Source organism: Excalfactoria chinensis, chromosome 3 (assembly GCF_039878825.1).
Source record: "Excalfactoria chinensis isolate bCotChi1 chromosome 3, bCotChi1.hap2, whole genome shotgun sequence".
Classification (NCBI taxonomy): domain Eukaryota; kingdom Metazoa; phylum Chordata; class Aves; order Galliformes; family Phasianidae; genus Excalfactoria; species Excalfactoria chinensis.
Genome location: NC_092827.1, coordinates 31,292,921 through 31,311,424, shown reverse-complemented (window position 1 = coordinate 31,311,424; position 18,504 = coordinate 31,292,921). Strand labels below are relative to the sequence as shown.

General features: G+C 39.1%; 1 protein-coding gene across 2 annotated transcripts in view; it reads left to right on the top strand.

Annotated features, from left to right (window-relative positions):
* The window catches only part of ME1 (malic enzyme 1), a 153,485-nt gene extending 136,402 nt beyond the window's left edge, over positions 1–17,083 (top strand). For both annotated transcript variants that reach the window (XM_072330846.1, XM_072330845.1), the window contains exons 11-15: positions 5,186–5,291; positions 7,190–7,332; positions 9,011–9,184; positions 15,270–15,368; positions 16,925–17,083. In XM_072330846.1, coding sequence (XP_072186947.1) covers positions 5,186–5,291; positions 7,190–7,332; positions 9,011–9,184; positions 15,270–15,368; positions 16,925–17,083 — 681 coding nt within the window. The remainder of the gene's footprint in view (positions 1–5,185; positions 5,292–7,189; positions 7,333–9,010; positions 9,185–15,269; positions 15,369–16,924) is intronic.
* Positions 17,084–18,504: the final 1,421 nt, after the last annotated feature.

The window sequence follows — 18,504 nt, the reverse complement described above, 5'->3', positions numbered from 1 at the left end:
TCTTTAGCACTGGTACACAGGGCAACCCCTGGGGGACCAGCTCAAACGGACCATGGCATTAGATTTCTAATTGGTAGCATTCATGAGATTTGCCCTCTTCATTTTTTTCAGTGTCCCATATATATCTCTGCTGTGCAGCCTGGGCTCCTGTTTTTACAGCTGTTTTCTATGAGTTTTCTCAGGGTTTTTGATGGGTCAGTTTTGTTTATTATCTCACCCTCCATGTGATTCTATGGTACAACGATATGAGCAATTTTCTATGGAAACTGTGATGTACGTTTGCATGAAGTCTGATCCTGGGATATCCTTTCCTTGTGATGTTCATCAGCTATTGTAACCAACAGCTAAACATAAAAAATAAAATAAAATAAAACCAGAAAGAAACACCCTAAAGCCGAAAATTGCTTACAGTTCAAATCCAACATGCAAGCAGTTTTTCATAGAACTGCTACCTATTCAGTTTTGTTACTTCACTGTGCTCCTTGGATACAAAATCCCAGTGCACAAATCTCTGTGTTTTACTGTTTTTAAGGATGATATCTAATATCAATGACTCTTTCTTATCCATTAGAAAGTATAGATGTTTTAGGTTTGCCAAGATCTTTTGTTCACAATGTCACCATCAGAGAATGCTGCTATTGTTTCTTTATCTCTGTACTTTGACTGCTGAATTAACAGTCTACACTGTAACTCATTTGCTAATAAAGAATTTAGCTCATATTACTTTCCATCTGAGATACTACAGTAGCTTCTAATATAGCAACCTGTCTGTTTTGAGGTGTTTTTGTGCTCTTCTGTTCAGATCCAAAACATCCCATTGGTTTCTTGGTACTAAATAATACTCTGATAGAAGCAATATTTTTCTCCTCTGAAGTAATTTCTGATATTTTCATTGACTCTCTGGACTGAGGTTTCATTAATCTTCTGAGAATAATTCCCTTCACCTTCAGCAGTCTGGAGAAAATGCATTGTGCTGTTTCTCAGTACATTCTCAGGCAGGCTGAGAATGCATTAAAGATACCGTGGTTGTCTTCATAGTATTACAGTATTTAGTTTGGGGCTTTTTATTCAAGCAAATTTTGTATGATGCACAGGGAAAATTACCTATTCTATACAAGTTAATGAAATACTATGAGAGCATGTGCCATTCAGAAAGACTTGCGTAATGAAAAGTTGTCTTTCTTTCCTTTTCTTCTATGTATTTATTTTTATTTAACTTCCTGGGATGCTGAATACATTTAGGAGACTAAAGCAAGGAGAATATATGACCTTCTTTCTAACTTTACCTTCTTTCTTCTGTCGAAAGAGTTTGTGTCTTCCCATCTGAATAACTACCCAGCTATCATGAAGGGTCTGTTGGTTTGGCTGTGGATTTTACTGTGAAAGACTTTCTGCTTTTATTTGGAGACTGTTATCTGATGCAGGAAACGTGCTTGACATAAATCATAGAAAACAAGTTAAGATAATTTAAGATTATTACTGTCTGTTGCGGATGAGTCTTCAAAGCTTTGTTTGAACAGTGGTGCAAAAACATCCTTTGATAGGAATCCCTGCTAAAATTCCTCCCCTGTTTGGCAGTCCTTAAATCTTGCAGTAAAACAATGAGAAGATATTCAGGCTCGGCATGCTAAAAGGGATGCATCTTTAGATCACTGATTTTCTGAGCAATTTTCATTGAGTGAATTTTTAATGCTAAATGAGCAAGACAGTGGACTCAAAAGGGAAATTCGTATGTTAACAAAGATGTTTCTATTTAAAAGTATCAGGGCTTCATACAGAGGCCCAGAGCTCATTGGAACTCTTTCTTAGTGTTAGAACCTATTTTGCCTATTGGAAGAAGTACCAGTGAGCTACATGCCATGGTAATGTTAGGATTATGCCAGGGGGCAGGCTTGAGGCTTCTGGAAGACCTTTGATTGCTATGCTGACAGATCTGTTTGCATTGCATCCCTCCTGAGTCAGGAGTGAGAGAGTGCAGAAAATGGCAGGAAGCCAGAATGGGAATCTCTGAGTTTTGGCTCTATCCTTTTCTATCTACTGTCTGCAAAATCTCAGGGAATTCCTGTTTTTTTTTCTGTGTTTGGGTGGGGGACACTTTGTAGGCCTCTACTAAATGAACCTGCATCTCCCTAGTCTGAGGTCAAGCACTCAGAATTGTTTCTTCCTTCCTGTATGTTTCTTCCTTTGTGCAAGGCTTCCCTGTTGGCAGGGCACTAAAGGATGCTTGCAGTGCTTTTCCCGAACTCTGTATTTTTGCTGAACTTAGAATTTATACTCCCCAGACTGGTGAATTCTTGTCTAAAACACTGTTTTCTAAATCATCAGTGTTTTGGAACCAAATTTCTGAGAAAGTTTTTAGGGAGGCATTGTGTAGCTCCTTTAGGATCACTGAGTTAACAACTAAAAATATTTCTTCAAATCTATTATAATATATACATATATATATATATGAAGCATGTATATATATGTATATATATATGTATGTATATCAAACTCTAACCCTAGATTTCTCTTACAAACATTTTCCATGCAAAAATCCCTGTGTACATAACCCTTGTTATTTTTGCTAAGCCACAGAATTGAGTATTTCATTTTTAGTTAATATGCTAAAAAAATATTTACTTGGAGACGTGATTCATTCTGACTAATGGGATCAAACTAATTGAGGTCAAAGCCAAATAAAGAACTTTTTTTTTTTTTTTTTTTTTTTTTTTTTTAGAATGGTAGAAATTGAATATGTGAAATTTAGATAGGGTAGAAGTGATAGCCAAGAGCTTGTGAAGAGATGCAATGGATCACATCCAGTTTACTGTCTGAGTACACCCTTATAGCTAAGTTAATGGGATGATTGTTAGTGTCAGTAGGAAATGGGATCTGGATTCCTTGGTGTTATGTCAGTAGGTATGTGGGCAGTTCTTCCATGATGTTGGTTTTAAAATGCTGGAGTTCCTCCTCAATAGCCAACCAAACATACGACTACACTAAGAAAAGAGTGCCAATGTATTCCTCCATAAGTAAGTCAGCCTCTGGCCTCTTAGCTGTTACTGGTGGTGGAAAAACAGAGCGTTTCATTTCCCCACCAATCTGCATGCTCCCATGCTCAGAGCTGCAAACACGTAGGCCCTGAGAGTCTGGGTCATAGCAGTTAGAGATTTATTTTATATTGGGTAGCCTCTGGGAGACTGAATTCAAAGGCCAGATTGAAAATAGGCTTTCCCAATAGCTGCCTGATAAGTCATCAAGAAACAGGTCGAAAGGGCAGAAAGGGATGAGAGTTTTCCACAACACCCATTCATACCCAGTCATACTCCCATTGCAAATATTAGGGGAGATTATGGTTTTGAAATGGATGCATCTAAGATGTGTGTGCATAGACTGTGGTGACATCTGCTGGAGTACTGGAAAATAGCAGATGGGGAAGAGATTGAAGCACAAACATACCTGAAACTGTCAATACTGCAGGAATCTCTCAAGGCTGAGAAGTTTACATAGTACCCACAAAAGAAACTAAGTGCCTTTACGGTGGGATTTCTCTGGTAATATTTCCAAGAGAACCCTTAAGACCTGTACATACACACACAGATATAAGTCTCCTAATTAGAAAACTGTATTTATAATATATATTTTTTAATAGAAAACTATAAAAAAATAAGGACCTGAAAAGTATAAATCTCTGGAAATTCGTTGTCATCAGGGATGAGTCAAGAGGAGCTGGTATCCTGAGGCAGAACAGCTGACCGCATAACAGACGTACCCTGTTTCCTGTGGTACCATCTGGAAACTGTTCTTACAGTGGAACATAAAAATTTGCCTTCCTTTTGGTGTACCAGTTCCTGTGGTTGCTGCTCAAGGAGCAGCAGAGGAACTCCAGCATTGCCACACTGCGTTGTTTAATGTGTACTAACAGCTTGTTCATTCTTGTTAAAATTAAGCAAAGAATGTCATTTTTTTAAATGACTTGAACCCAACAGCATGTGCAGTACTAAGCTGAGTTAAAATAGCCAGCTTCACAGGCTTCGGTGGAATCACAGAATGAATTCTGTTCCAATACTTCAGCATGGTTTTAGTGATCTTTCTGGGGTTAAGGAAACTTTTTGTATAGGATAAGGCTTGGCTATGGAGATTAGGACACGCTTTGTTCCAGCTATTTATATATAGGTACTATGGTTAGACTACGGTTGAACTTGATGATCTTTGAGGTGTTTTCCAATGTGAGTAATTCTGTGATTTTGTCAAAATTATGTTTCATATCCTATTTTCCTCCTGCACTTCCCTACATATCTTTATCCTCTTCTACCTGCTTAAAGGGTAAGGTGTTTGAGGGTCTGGCACTGCCTCTGGGATGTGAAAGTGCCCCACACAGTGGTGGGACTGGAGGAGGCATACATGCTTTAAACAGTTTTGGCTGTTCTGCTGCGTGTGTATAGACAAAGATCCACACATTTAGGCAATGAATGTAATGTTTACAAATGTGGCACCCTTCATGCCCCCATTCCATATTGCTTACACTGAGCTTTGAGCCTGTCAATGTGCTGTCCTGTATAGCCCTTTTTCCTGCATCTGTCATGGAAACCCCATTGGGCATCAAAGGAAATTGCCAGTGTAGATCACGTTGATGTTTGTTTCACAGCTAAGTTAATTTTGTTAATTAAAAAACAGTGCACGGAGCAGATGGTTAGAATATTTTTTTATCATTAAGAATGAATGACTGAAGTACAAAGAAGCATGAAGTAAAATAGTCTCCCTTACACTTTCCCCTGCATAGTGTCTCTATTTTTAGGCAAGAACAAACCTGAAAAAAGCTTCCTATCCTGGCACTTTTGTGTTGTTTGATGTATAACAAAGAGTTCGAGCAAATGTTAGCAAGTATGACAACTTTAAAAATGCTTCAAAGAAGAAATTAGTGATGTGTTTCATTGTTAATTCAGTTGTTTCCTGGAGCTTTTATGACTATAAAGTAAAATTATTGAATTTAATTCATCTGCTTCTTAGAATTGTCCTGAGCTATCCTAAGTGTGTTAGCTGTAAGCAGTGTAATGTATTCCAATATGGTATTTGTTGACAGATGCAAAAGCAGAAGTGAAGATAGGATGAGTTGAACCAGATACTTCGTAAACCGATTATCCCAGGATATTAGGTTCCAGAGAGTTTATAATAAATATCTTTTTCTTTTTCCCTTGCTCAGGGACGTGCCTCAATAACAGAAGAGAAAAGTCGTTTTGCACATGAACATGCTGAAATGAGAAATCTAGAAGACATTGTTAAAGATATAAAACCATCTGTGCTAATAGGTAATTTCTTTGACTTTAAAGCAATGACCTTATTCTTTGTTTGGAAAAAAAAAAAAAAAACCCACACAGAGATGTGGCTTTGTCTGAAGACAAGATCAAGTTCCTCTGAACAGAGTTTACCTTTGTGGTTTTTTAAAATACACCAGGAACATAATGGGCTCTATTAAGCAACTGAACAAATATCACTTATCCAAGCATGTAATGCTGCTCTCACTCCAAACCATCAGTTTTAAGAGAAAAATAATCCAAGTTGTTTTAAACATCTAATAGAGAATCGTATCACCTTCCTAAATTACTTCTGATCTAATGAGGACAATGTAATACAAATGACCTCAAACTTAGGCTGAGAAAACAGAGTTAAACAAACGCAAAGCTGCGCAATTATGAGCCAGTTGCATCTGAATATTCTTTATTCTTTTCCTTTGCATTTAGGTCCTTAACCATCAGTCCTTTGTAAAGACCAAAACACAGGTTTTACAAAGGCTTTTGCTTTTGTATCAGTTGTGGGGTTTTGATCTCAGAGTAGAATTATTCAACTGACTGCATATTGGTTGTGGTATTTCAGTGACACTTTCAAGAAGGAACAGCAAATACTCTTGAATTGTTACTTAATATGTAAAACTTGAACAATTATCTGCCTAGTAACATCATTTATGAGATGCTAGAAAATCTGAAATGCCACAGTGAGAATTATGCTACGTTTTGACTGTGCCTAGAACACATTGCCCTTATGCAGTAAAATCTGCTTTTTGACAGCAATCATAAAGGAGGTAAAGAAATTTGGCTTTGGTTTGTATGTTTGGTGCAGGCACCAAACTGACCTTTAGAATTGACAGTGTTGGGATGCACCTTTAGGCATGAGTTATGAGAAGTTACAGTTCTGAATGAGGAGACCCAAGCTGCAGAATTCCATCTCCTGGCCTGCATTTTGGATCCTTTCCTACTCCCTCATTCGAGCATTTTTTTCCTGCTTTGGAAACTCAGAATGCTGTGTGGAAAGCAGAGCCAGGTGTCAGAGCTCTGAGCAAGAAAGAGGCCACCTTCTCTACAGCCTATGTGAGAGGTTTTCCTGAGAATATGGAGAAATAAAAGTTCACTCCAAAGACTGTTAGATGAATGGTTTCCCATGGAAAGCATGGCGATCAGAAACCTGACCCTTGGATTCCCAGCTCTTGTAGGTTAGGCAGAAATACAGGTTTTCTTCATATCCCAAAAACATGATTTTCTTCTCCCCCACCCCTCATTTTTGAGGATCTGAGATCCAAGTTACCATACAGCAGCTACACGTCTACACTGCAGCAGAATCCAACTTAAATTAGATGCTTTCATACTGCAAGGCTGGCACTTGGTCCTTCTGGAAAGCATTTATAAGTGTGGACAGGACTGGGGAAAGAAAACCATTACTTTCAATCTCTGGTAGGATGGAAAGTGTTGTATTTTAAAAGATTATTGCTGTCAGGGAAGCCTCAGACTCATAACTGCAATTATCTGACAGCTGAGGCTGGAGATGACAGCATGAGCAGCTGTAGGAAACAGAGGCTGCAGTTCATCCTCTTCTTGTCACACAAAAAATTGAAGTCTGATACACTTGGAGTAGTCATGAGACTTAACAGAAAGAGATACACCTGTCTACTCAGTGAAGTGAGAAGTCCACCAAAAGGCTCAGAGACGTATAGACCCTCTCTTACGTTGGAGATAACACTTAAGTTTCACTGTGGCAAAATCTTGTATACAAAGCTTTGTTCTTTTAACCACATGTGTTAAGAAAAAGGTTGAGCTACATTTTAGAAATGAAGGTATGCAGTAAAAGAAGCACTGATCTTCCAAGTGTGGCAAGTGTTACTTACCTAGAACTAATTACCTTTTCTTCTTGTCGTATATGCGTTTTTCTTCCTCAGGAGTCGCTGCAATTGGTGGTGCTTTTACTAAAGAAATTCTTCAGGATATGGCTGCTTTCAACAAAAATCCTATTATTTTTGCTCTCAGCAATCCTACCAGCAAAGCAGAGTGCACTGCTGAGCAATGCTACAAATATACAGAGGTAACCAAAGATTAATATCTGCCCAGTCTATGTTGTTTAAAGCAAACCTCAAATTGGAAATGGGGAAAAGGCAGAGGGTGTAATAACAGGTACTGATAATGTTTCTACCTGTTGCTAAGATTCTAATTGAATCAAGTGACCCTTTTTTTCCACATTGTATCAAGACAGTGTCATTGAAGACAATAAAAGCTTACACTCCCATTAAAGAAAAAGTAAAAGCATATTTGGTGTGACTGAAGGATCAGTAACTGTCAGTTATTGAAGTCTTATGCCTGTTTTTGTACAGTACCATTTGTTTACTGCTGTTAACAACAGTATGTGTTTCATTTGAGACATTACAAACACACTCTGCAGTAAGAAAATACATCAGTAAAGGAAGAAAATAATTCAGATATAAGTTTATTAGCAACTACTCCACTTGGAGCAATTGACTTGTCTTACAAGGATTTCTGTTACGGAAATATAGGAGAAAATAATTTATTATTGTCATATGCAAGTGCTAATGCACACATAATCCTGTCATTCAGTCTGGAATTTGCCATGTATAAGTAGCTGACTGTATGTATTTTATAGCGGTTTATGTTTGGATTTCTTTCTGAATACAGAACAGTTTGAATGACAGCTTCGGTGTTTAAAAGACAAATTTAGCATGGCCATTGCCCACTGAAACGTACACAATTACAGTGCACTGCAAGAATCAGGGAAACGGACTGCATGGAGGGCTGGCTATAATGGGTAACAGCATCTGGCAGGCAGAAAAAGGGATTTACTGCAGCATTTGATCTCTCACCAAAACATACAGTAAGCAGGCCAGGAAAACATTGCATGACACCAAACTAAACAGAATTATCTTCTGAAGAGCTGAATAGCAAATATGGTATATTTTAAAATGCACACTTTCAATTCTCCAAAATAGGCATGGATATTTCTGATACAGAGTGCCTCTGAAGTTTTTAACGTGACATTTATCACCTCAGTAGTGCTAGCATAAATAAAGGCCAGCTTCTCTTCCCGCCTCAGTTTACTACTTAAATACTAGGGTGCTTTTCCCTCGGCTGGGCAGGAGCTCAGAACCTTTGGTGCAGAGCCTCTGATATATCACTGCTTCCCTCAGTACTCTGAAACTGATTGATACCAAGCCTTGTACTCCAGTTGCCTAGTGCTAAGCTTTTAGCAACATCAGCCTTGTGTCTATATCTGGCCACCCCATGTGCTTCTGCCTCTCTCTGATGGCAGTGCCAGAGCAGGCCCCATGCAGCCTCCCTCCTGGTCAGCAAGGAAGGTGCTTGCAGAACACCACACTCGGGTTCGGTCCCATGTGCTCTGAAATGTAAAATGAGTTAGCTGATCTTTTCATCCTCAGGACAAGTGACATGGAAAAGCTTGTATCATCCACACAGCTATGCTCTCTGATAACCCCAAACAGGCTGGCTTTTCCATGCTGCCTGCTGGTACCAATCAGTGTTTGGTGCTTGGGACACATGATAGCCACAGACAATCACAAGTAATTTCTATGCTGTTGAATATTTCTCAGCCAAATTAACAATCTCCCAGAAAAAAGATTAATTAGATTAAACCTGGCTTCCACAGGGGTCAATATTTAAAAGGGTATATGACTCTATGTGAACAGCATATTCTCAAATAACATTATTCCTTTGGTTTCCACTTTACAATGTAGGGACGTGGTATTTTTGCCAGTGGAAGTCCTTTTGATCCCGTCACTCTTCCAAATGGAAAAACTCTATATCCTGGGCAAGGTAACAATTCCTACGTGTTCCCTGGAGTTGCTCTCGGTGTGATTTCGTGTGGACTGAAACATATTGGAGAGGACGTGTTCCTCACAACTGCTGAGGTACTGTATTAATGCTTATTTACATTTCTTAATATACTAAATTGGTAGTAATAAAAATTATACGGAAACAACTAAATATTATCTTTAAATTTGAGAAAATAATGACTTTTTTTTCCTAAGAATTTATTTACAATGTATACACTGTTTCTTTCTAACAAGGTGATAGTTGGTCCAAAGGACATCTGATGGAAGCTTCATGTTCTGTTAAAGTGGAAATGAGAGAGACCCTTTGGCATTGCACTGTCATGTGTGCCTATGTACAGTTTACATACGTGTGCAGACAGGTTTAATTTTAGACTTGTATTCTGATGTTGGTAGCTTTGGGTAACTTTTGTGGTGTTTTGCTTGCAAAAATGATTTAATTTCTTCTTCTTTTTCATCTTCTTTTTCTTTTCGTTAGTATTGAGTAGAGTGGTGGGTATCATTTTCTGGACCTCTCCTGTCAACAGCTGGTGAATGTGCTGCATTGCTTTCTGGTTATTTGCACCTCAGCTTGAGGTGCTGTTATTCTTCCCATTTTGTTTCATATCCTTTTCTGCACTGGTTCTTCTCTTTCCACAAGCAATATATTATCATCTTTGTTCATCATTATTATCCATCTGCTGGTCTGTCCTCCTTTGTCTCCATTGTCTCCACATTACAAATGCACAGGACTGTCTCTTCAGCACACATAAGAGAAGAATCTGGCCAGAGGCCCTTCATCAATCAAAATAACCAAATCAAATCAAATGCTCTTACATCTGCTATAGGCAGATAATATCCTTACCACTCTGCTCTGATTTTATCCTTGTCCTGGCATTCTTGCACTGCCCTGATGTTCCTCCCTCCTCAGCACCTGCACCAATGTAATGAGCCTCACAATGTAATGAGCTCTGTCCATTTACATTCATTCAAAGCCTGATGCTTTTTTTTCCTTTGTTAATGGTATGGAAAGAAAAACATGGCTGGCCCCAATTTCCCAAGGTAACTATAATTGATCTTGATTCCGTGCAATGGTGATTTTTACCCACTGCAGATTGTACCCATTTGCCATCCACACAAGATCATGAAAATGCAGTGTCCTGATCCGTAGAGAAGCTGTATGGGAAGCTGGAGAACACATTAGTAGTGGCTTACACAGATTAAGCCTAAAAGCAACCAATTTAGAAATTATGGAACAACCAAAAAAAGAAAAAGCTGCAGCACACAGCAAAAAAAGGGAATGCCTGATGCAACTCTAAACGATATTGCATTCCAGTATTCTTGCTCCTTGTGTCCACTTCATGGATTAAAGGGAAGAAAGTGGCCCTTCACTATCACCCCGAGGCTATTTGTAAGCAACATGATTCTATCACTGATGGTACGGGGTATGAAGCTTTCTTCAAGGGCAGACAGTTTCAAGCTGCCACTGCTGGGTTTCTGATATTTTGTTTGAAGGTGCACACTACAGAATCTTTTAAGAGGTTTGCCAGCAGTTTTCATAGCCCTCTATGAGAAAGACATTCACAATTTCCATATTTAAAATTAGTAGAAGGCTCAGACTGTCTCCACTAGCTTTAACCATCCTAGGAGGGCAATGATCCATCTCATAAGTCTTTGGATAATTATATCCTCCCTTTAAATCCTCCCCTGTAATTTCAGTTGGACACGGTGATCTTCACTTGCTCGTCTAAACTGCCGTGTTAAACAGTTGTCTTATTTCATTCTACATGTTGCTTTTGTTTTGGGTGAAATGACTCCTGCATATAGAATGCTGACAAATGAAAGGTGATACATATGTAGATCAAACTGCGTTTTAAGTTGCAGTCTGCTAAGTCACCAAAAACTCATTTTGAACCAAGAAACTTAACTGGAAATAAAATGGTATCAAAAATATTGAGGAAATGCTATCTTGAAATAGATGTTCTCTCCTGACTCTTCCTCTCTGATGAAGATTTTCCTACATGAGAACCCTTCCCCCTAATAAAATCCTTGGTAACACTTGACACGTCAAACTATTTTTTGCTGCATGGAGAGTCTACACTGGCACCAGGTTCAATGAGTAACTATTTACAACACACCTGGAACTGAGAGAATTCACATTTGATTTTCCTCACTGTGTGAGAGGCACTTTATTACTGGGGGTTCAGTGAGTTCAAGACAGTTTACTGAGCAAGGACAGACCTGGCAGATCAAAGGATCTTTGCCCAAAGAGTTATCACAGGTCTTAAGGACAGGAGGGCTGCTTAGGTCCTTACCTATCATTACAGTACAAAGCAAAGGTACATTTTCTACCTGTTTCTTTTTTTTTCTTTTTTTTTCCCTCTAGATGTTTTCTGGTGGAAAGAAAGAAATCAGAATAGTCCCCTGTGTTTTTCAGAAGCTTTGTTAGTACTTTGCATTCAAAATGGAAGGGTTCAAGATGCTGCAAACTTTATGGAGGCAAAATATGGTTTTAAGTAAAGAAACCTTCTCGGTTTGTAGTGGTAGCTCACTTGAAAAAGCATAAAATCCCAGCAGCCCAGGCTGCATGCCTGCTGCTGCTGCTGCTTCGTGCTTTGCTGCCTCTCCAATTAAATCTGATAAAAGTCACAAATAGCTTATTGTAACTACAACACTTCCAGTGTTGTTTTCTTCATGCCAAGTAAAACACAATGTGACTTTGATTTAGGTTTGATATAGCTAAGGTGCTGTAAAGGTGTAATATCTCTTAACTGTAGGCCATTTCTCTGGATGACAAGGGACATTACCTATTCTATGTCTTACCTAACACAACAGGAGGGTAAGAGAATTATGAACCAACTGAATATTCCCGGCATGTATGATGTACAAGTTACTCCTCTTGCTATAGAATTTTTGTGCTATAAAAGTCAGGGCACTCCTATTTGTTTTATAGCATTTGCCCAGTCTTGGCTGCCTTACACTTTTTTCTGTTAAAAACTGTAATTAACTAAACTTTGAACAATGAAAAGCTGGAATACTGGGTTGGACCTAAGACCCAAAGAGCCCTGTACTTTTCTGTGAAGGGAATGAGAGCAGAAGCTGAGGAAGAGAGGGCAAATAAAGGGAAAGGACAGAGTGATCCCTCTGCTAAAAATGTCTTCTCAGCAATCCCTGCTGTACAGACTGTGTGAGTTGGAAGTTTTATCCCTGCGTGGCTTTCTCTCACAAACGAGACCAACCTCTTTTAAAACAATTGAGTATTCCAACATCTTTTAGCAATTAGTAGCACAATTTAATTATGAGTTCCGTGGAAAAAGAAATTCCTTTCATGATTTCCTGCTGTCTGATGATTTGGGTTTCCTACAGCGTGGTGAGAAAGAATCACCTTCAGTTGTCTTATATTTTGTTGTATTCTCTTGCAGTTTTCCTTTCTCTTCTTTTGGGAGTCTGTCTGATTTCCTTATACAAAACCTAACCTTCTGATCGCCCTTGTTATTCTTTATACCATTCATGATTCTACCCTATTCTTGCCTGAAGTAGGTAAAGAAACATGCACAGTGATCTTGCATCCCAGATTTATACACCCATGATAATTACATTTGCTTTGTTGCCTCTCATTTTCTTAATAATTCCAATTGTTGATTCATTTTTCCCACTGTCATTGACCTAATGATCCCAAAGATTGTTCTTTCAGAGGCCACACAAAGAATGTGTCACTCACTTCGAAAATGTTTCTAATACTTTTGCTTATATAGGAGAATATCGGAAGGAACAGCCATCTGTACAGGCTAAGCTTGCTAACTCTCCCACTTTAAGCATCACCTTCATGTTTTATGGCTTGCTTTCTCTCAGCCCTGTCCCAGTACAGAAGTACTCTGTCCCTGACCTTTTCAGTGATGGGTTTCACTGACAGCAACTTGCTGTTGATCATTTCAGATTTCATCTTTTCTGCAGAATCTCACTGAACTGTGAACAGCAAAACTCTCGTGTGTAAGCTCCTCCTTACACATGCACATGTATATGTTGTTTTACCAAAGGGCCCTGCACCATTTTTAGGTAACCCAGCTGCTGTTAACGGAAAGCAAAAACTAGATCTTATGTTATTGTAGCTCCCCCTAGAGGGGTGTTATGTCAGCTTTATTTGTCAATATCAGATTAAAAGGTAAACAAACAATCTTCCTTATACTGAATTGGAGTGTGCAACCTCTTGCTGCACTTGTTACAGTTTCACCTCCATATGGAAAATGCTGCTGCACCTAGCAGGGTGTCGGGTAGATCACAAAAGAAGAACAGGATCTCTTTGAACCTGCAGTGACTGTCGTGTTAGTCCTTTAATTCCAACATTTAATCTGCTGCTGTCATCAGGAGGAGCTGATGATAGCCAGGTATCTTTTCTGCTGCAGTATGTAAGCAGTGTGCACAAGGCCCTGTTTCCCACATACACAGCTCCTAGCTGTAGGAGCTACTTGGTGCTCTGTTACAAGTATGCTGCTAGCTCCTTCTGAGGCACCTTTCTCGCTTTCTGCTTGGGCCTTGTTATCAGAAGGACAGACTCCAAGGGCAAGCCTGATGTGCTAAACTGCAATTGAAGCTTCTTATGAAATGTAACAGATTTAAAAAGCATGAACTTGTGCTTTTCATAAAAAGACTCCTTTTCTTGTTACTGTTTTGCTCTGCCAGCTGTTCAAAGAGCAAGCAATGCCCACAGTGGGGTGAATTCTTTCTGTCCCCAAGACAGAAACATGAATTTATCTGCTTTCTTAAAATAATCCAACATTTTCATAATATTTGAAAAAGATTCTGTTTTGAGAACTGTAATGGTGACTGCTAGAGAAGACAGCTCTTAGTTTTTAACTACGTGAAGCCAGACCATGTCTAATATATGAGTTTTGTGCTTAGTTTACTCAGAAGTTATTTAGATTTGTTCCTGACTGTCAGCTCCCTAGAAGATACAAAGGTGGACAGCTAAAGAACTGAACCCATCAGGTCTACCAAAGAGATTCCAGAATAGAAGCCAGGTTATTGAACTGACCCCAGATGATTCTCAGGCTCAGCAAACCCAAGGCTGGACAATCTATTTATTTCAGATCCTCGAGCACAACATTTTAGCGCTCAAGTCTAATGATATTTTTAGGAATATCATTAGACCCAAAGGCATCTTCAAGATCCTTTGCTTCTTAAAAGTTATCTGTAGTAGTAATAGAGGAAGTTTATGAAAAAAGACAATGTGTGCAGTCTCTCTTCACTCTGCTGAGATGCCCTCACACTGCATGGTAATAGGTTTTTCATGGGGCCAATGAGGAAATGGTCAAGTTTTCTTCAGCTTGCCATGCTTTCCTGACCCATTCATTGCTGGAGATGACTGCAAAACAGTTCCAGTCTTGGTGGATGGTCCAAGCAAGAATATCCAGGCTGTAGAGGAGATACTTGGATGTGAATCAGAACTTCTAGGAACTAGAGAGAATGGTTTCAAGCTACGGCAGGGGAGATTCAGGCTGGAATTAGGAAGTGTTACTTCTCAGAAAGGGTGGTCAGGCACTGGAATGCACTGCCCAGGGAGGTGGTGGAGTCACCGACCCTGGGGGTGTTTAAGGAATGACTGGATGTTGTGCTGAGGGACATGGTTTAGTGGGAGCTATTGGTAATAGGTGAATGGTTGGACTGGATGATCTTTTAGGTCTTTTCCAACCTTGGTGATTCTATGATCCTATGATTCTGTGTCATTGTTTCCCCTAATCAGTCTGGTGGAAATGACAAGTAAATCAAACAGAGATTCAAAATAATTTCATGTGTCTTAGTGAACCATTTGCTAGCTTATATGCCATGGTCTCACTAAAGATCCTGTTCAGTGCCCCCTGTTCTGTTCATTAGACAGCCTTTCAATGCTTTTACGTCAAAGATTTCCCCTTACATAAAGAATTAACAAAGCAGTATCAGATTTGATATTAATAAATATTTATTTCATTTCTACTCCATAATCAGAGTGAGAAAAGGGCATAAATCCTTACATTTCTAAGCTCTTATGTAGCTACACCTAATGATCAGGCAGATCATTAAAAACACTACTAGGTAAACTAAGCAGTACCTGTGTGACTTGCCAAAGCAGGACCATTTATTTGTGTAAGTCAGTGTTTAATGAAGCCACAGCCATGTCTGCATTTAAACATGTCTGCCTTATTTCTAGGTAATAGCTCAGCAAGTTTCAGAGGAGAACTTACAGGAAGGCCGTCTATACCCTCCTTTAGTCACAATTCAGCAGGTGTCACTGAAGATTGCTGTGAAGGTAAGTCATTTCAGTCTTCCCTGGCTTCTTTTCTTCCCATGCTATCTAACTGAGCATTCGATTTCATCAGCTGACACATCTTCACACGAGTTGATTTACAGCAATATCGGTCTAGTAGTAAATTTATTTCATTTCAATTCATAAATGTTACCCCAAATTTAACCCCTATCCAAGGAGGAAGGAGTTGGAACCCCAGAATGTTTATTTACTGATGTAAACAAATACATTCCAGTTATTGAATATCCTTTTGAAACAATAACAAGGAGTCTTCATGCATCAAACATTTCCCATAGCTTCACTTAGTCTACATTTAAACCAATAATAATAAAATCCTTCTTGCCACTTTCTTAAGCAAATGATCACTTTGTCCTGTAAATGTCAAAACAACCAAGATTCATCAGGCTACATCAAACTGCCTACGTGGCAAAAACACAGTGATGGAAACTCCTCTGTTGTCTCTGATGAGATAACTTGAATGTGTGTTGAAAAAGGAAAATGTTATTGAACAAGTCTGTCTGCCTGATCTCTGCTGTTATTCCTACCAGTACCTACTCTGGCTTGTCCAGCACCAGAGGCTGAGTGATGGCCTCTGTCCTTTCCAGGGAATAAATACTCTGAGCATTTTTGAAATACCAAATGCAGAGTGTAAATTCAGACCTCATTCAGCTCTCATTATCGTGCATGCAGACCTGAAGGGAAACTCTTACATGAATACACACAGTCAGCTCTGGTTGGGGCTCCAGATGAATTCTAAAAGGGAAGCCAACATTCCATAGCTCTTCCCCTTGGAGTACTGGCTTCTCACCAAGCTAAAACATTTATGTTTTAAAGTGATGGTTAAGGAAAGCAGGAAGAAGACTTTGCCTTCCCTTCATTTGAAGTAAGAGCTTTTGTCTGTTTGCCAGGTGCAGCTGAAGCAGATCTTAACAAAGATTACTGCTGCTTTAAACTAGCGTGTAAACCTTCCTTTATATCACAGAGGAGCATCTAGTCAAAGGATGTATATATCTCAAGTTGGTGTTCTTCAGATGTGACAACATGCTTTGATGCATTGAGTGAGCTCCAGTCCCTTCCAAACTTCATTATTTTGCTACAGCAAATTGATGCAACGCAGGATGCTATTGATTCTGATCTCGTTGATTTCTCAGTGAAAAAGCACACAGGCTTTTCCCAGTCATACAGAAATTAAACCTGTGCACCTTGTTTTGCATTCACCTTTGAGAAATGTTTTATCAAACTGGCAAATAATGAACTTCCCTCATATGCAAGGGGCATGGAGACTCGGAATAAATCACACTTGTCTTTATAGAAGGTGGTAAACCAGGGTAACCTGCTCAGAATGTAATCCTGTGAGTTCAAAAGCAGCACGAATCAGACAAATAAATGCATGCATCACCATATTCTTCATCTTTTTCGATGCATGTTAGCTCAGATCCAGCATAACTCTGGCATCACCAGAGAAGATGGCATCTTGATTTTGACTTAATTCCTACTTTAAGTTTCTGTTAAATGTATTCAAATGAAGCACTAATTGGGATTTTAATGCAACTTTCTAGATTGCAGAAGAAGCCTACAGGAATAACACTGCCACCACCTACCCTCAGCCCAAGGACCTTGAAGCCTTCATCCGTTCGCAGATGTACAGCACTGATTATAACAGCTTTGTGGCTGACTCATACACCTGGCCTGAAGAAGCGATGAAAGTGAAACTGTAAATACTTCACGAAGAATAAGCAAATCAGCAGCAGTGGAAAAGCACTGGAATATTCAGAACGTTTCTGCCTAGAGAGCCGAAGAGTAGATAATTTTGTAAGATTCAGAACAAGTTTTCTAAATCGCAACGTTTGATTAGAAACTCAGATTAAGAAGCCGTAATGATACACAAAACAAAATAAAAATTAATCTGAGGGTTTATTTGTGTTGGTTGCTTTCCAATTGTTATTGCACTTGATGCGTCCTACGCTATGGCTGTACGCGTCTTTGGATGTCAAACTGAGTGGTTGTACCTTGAGTTCAGAGATTTGTCATACACGTCAATGAGAACTTCAGCAGACTGATGGGAGCTAGGAGATATGGTTTAGTGGTTTTCTGTAGGTATGGTAAAGGGAGGATGGTTGGACTGGATGATCTTGTAGGCCCTTTCCAACCTTGTGATTCTATGATTCTATGGTACAGTGGAAAATGAAGAAATACATACGATTACTGTTTAATCCATTACAAGTCACAACGTAACTTGTGTAAATTATCAAGCTGTTACTGAACAAGAACAGTAAGTTTAGAAATACTTTCCTCCACGTAAAAGCCTTACTGGTCACCCCTGCGTGCAGCAATGAGAATCTTCTAATGAGAACTGAACCTTCAGAGCCTTTGCTGACAAATTATTCAGTGGCATTAAAATATTCTAACAACGCAGCTATAGTCCTGTGAATTATCAGAGATTTCATTTCCTTGGCAGGATAACCACACTGCAATCATTTGGCAAAAGGCAGTCAATGTCCCTTGCAAAGAGAGAATATCAGAGTATTAAAAATAGGCAGCCAAAGCATCTCCATTATTAACATTGTAGTCATCGGCAGAGCGTACTGAAACAGAGCTTTTAAATAGTTGCTAACCAAAAAGCTTGATTTTTAGATTTGGGCATCCAAACCTCAAGAGTAAGGGTGGTTTTATTGCTGTGTACCAGTTTTCCTAGTATGTTGCTTAGGCAGAAGGCAGTACTGTGGTGGTTCTTTAAGGCACAGCTATTTCGGACTCCTCAGACACAGTCTTCATCTACTGATAACATTAAAATATGACAATCCTTATATATGTGTATAGACACACAATATATATATTTTCTTATGTAGTAGCTTACACACCTTTCAGTGTGCTAGGCCTAGCAATACAAATGTAAAAAAAGCATGAGTTGGTCAACTGTTACTATTCAAAATTACCATTAATATAACCAGACCCTAATGAGATGAGAGGAGAAAGATACTGGAAATGGTGGCAATAATACTATCATTGTAAAGACAGATACTACCCAAAGCCTACAAATGATGGGGTGATGTGGGCTTTCTTCCCCCTCCCTCCTACCCCTCTATTAAATGCAAAACTCGGTGCTGTGGTTGGGCACAAGAGTCTTTGCTTTTCTTGG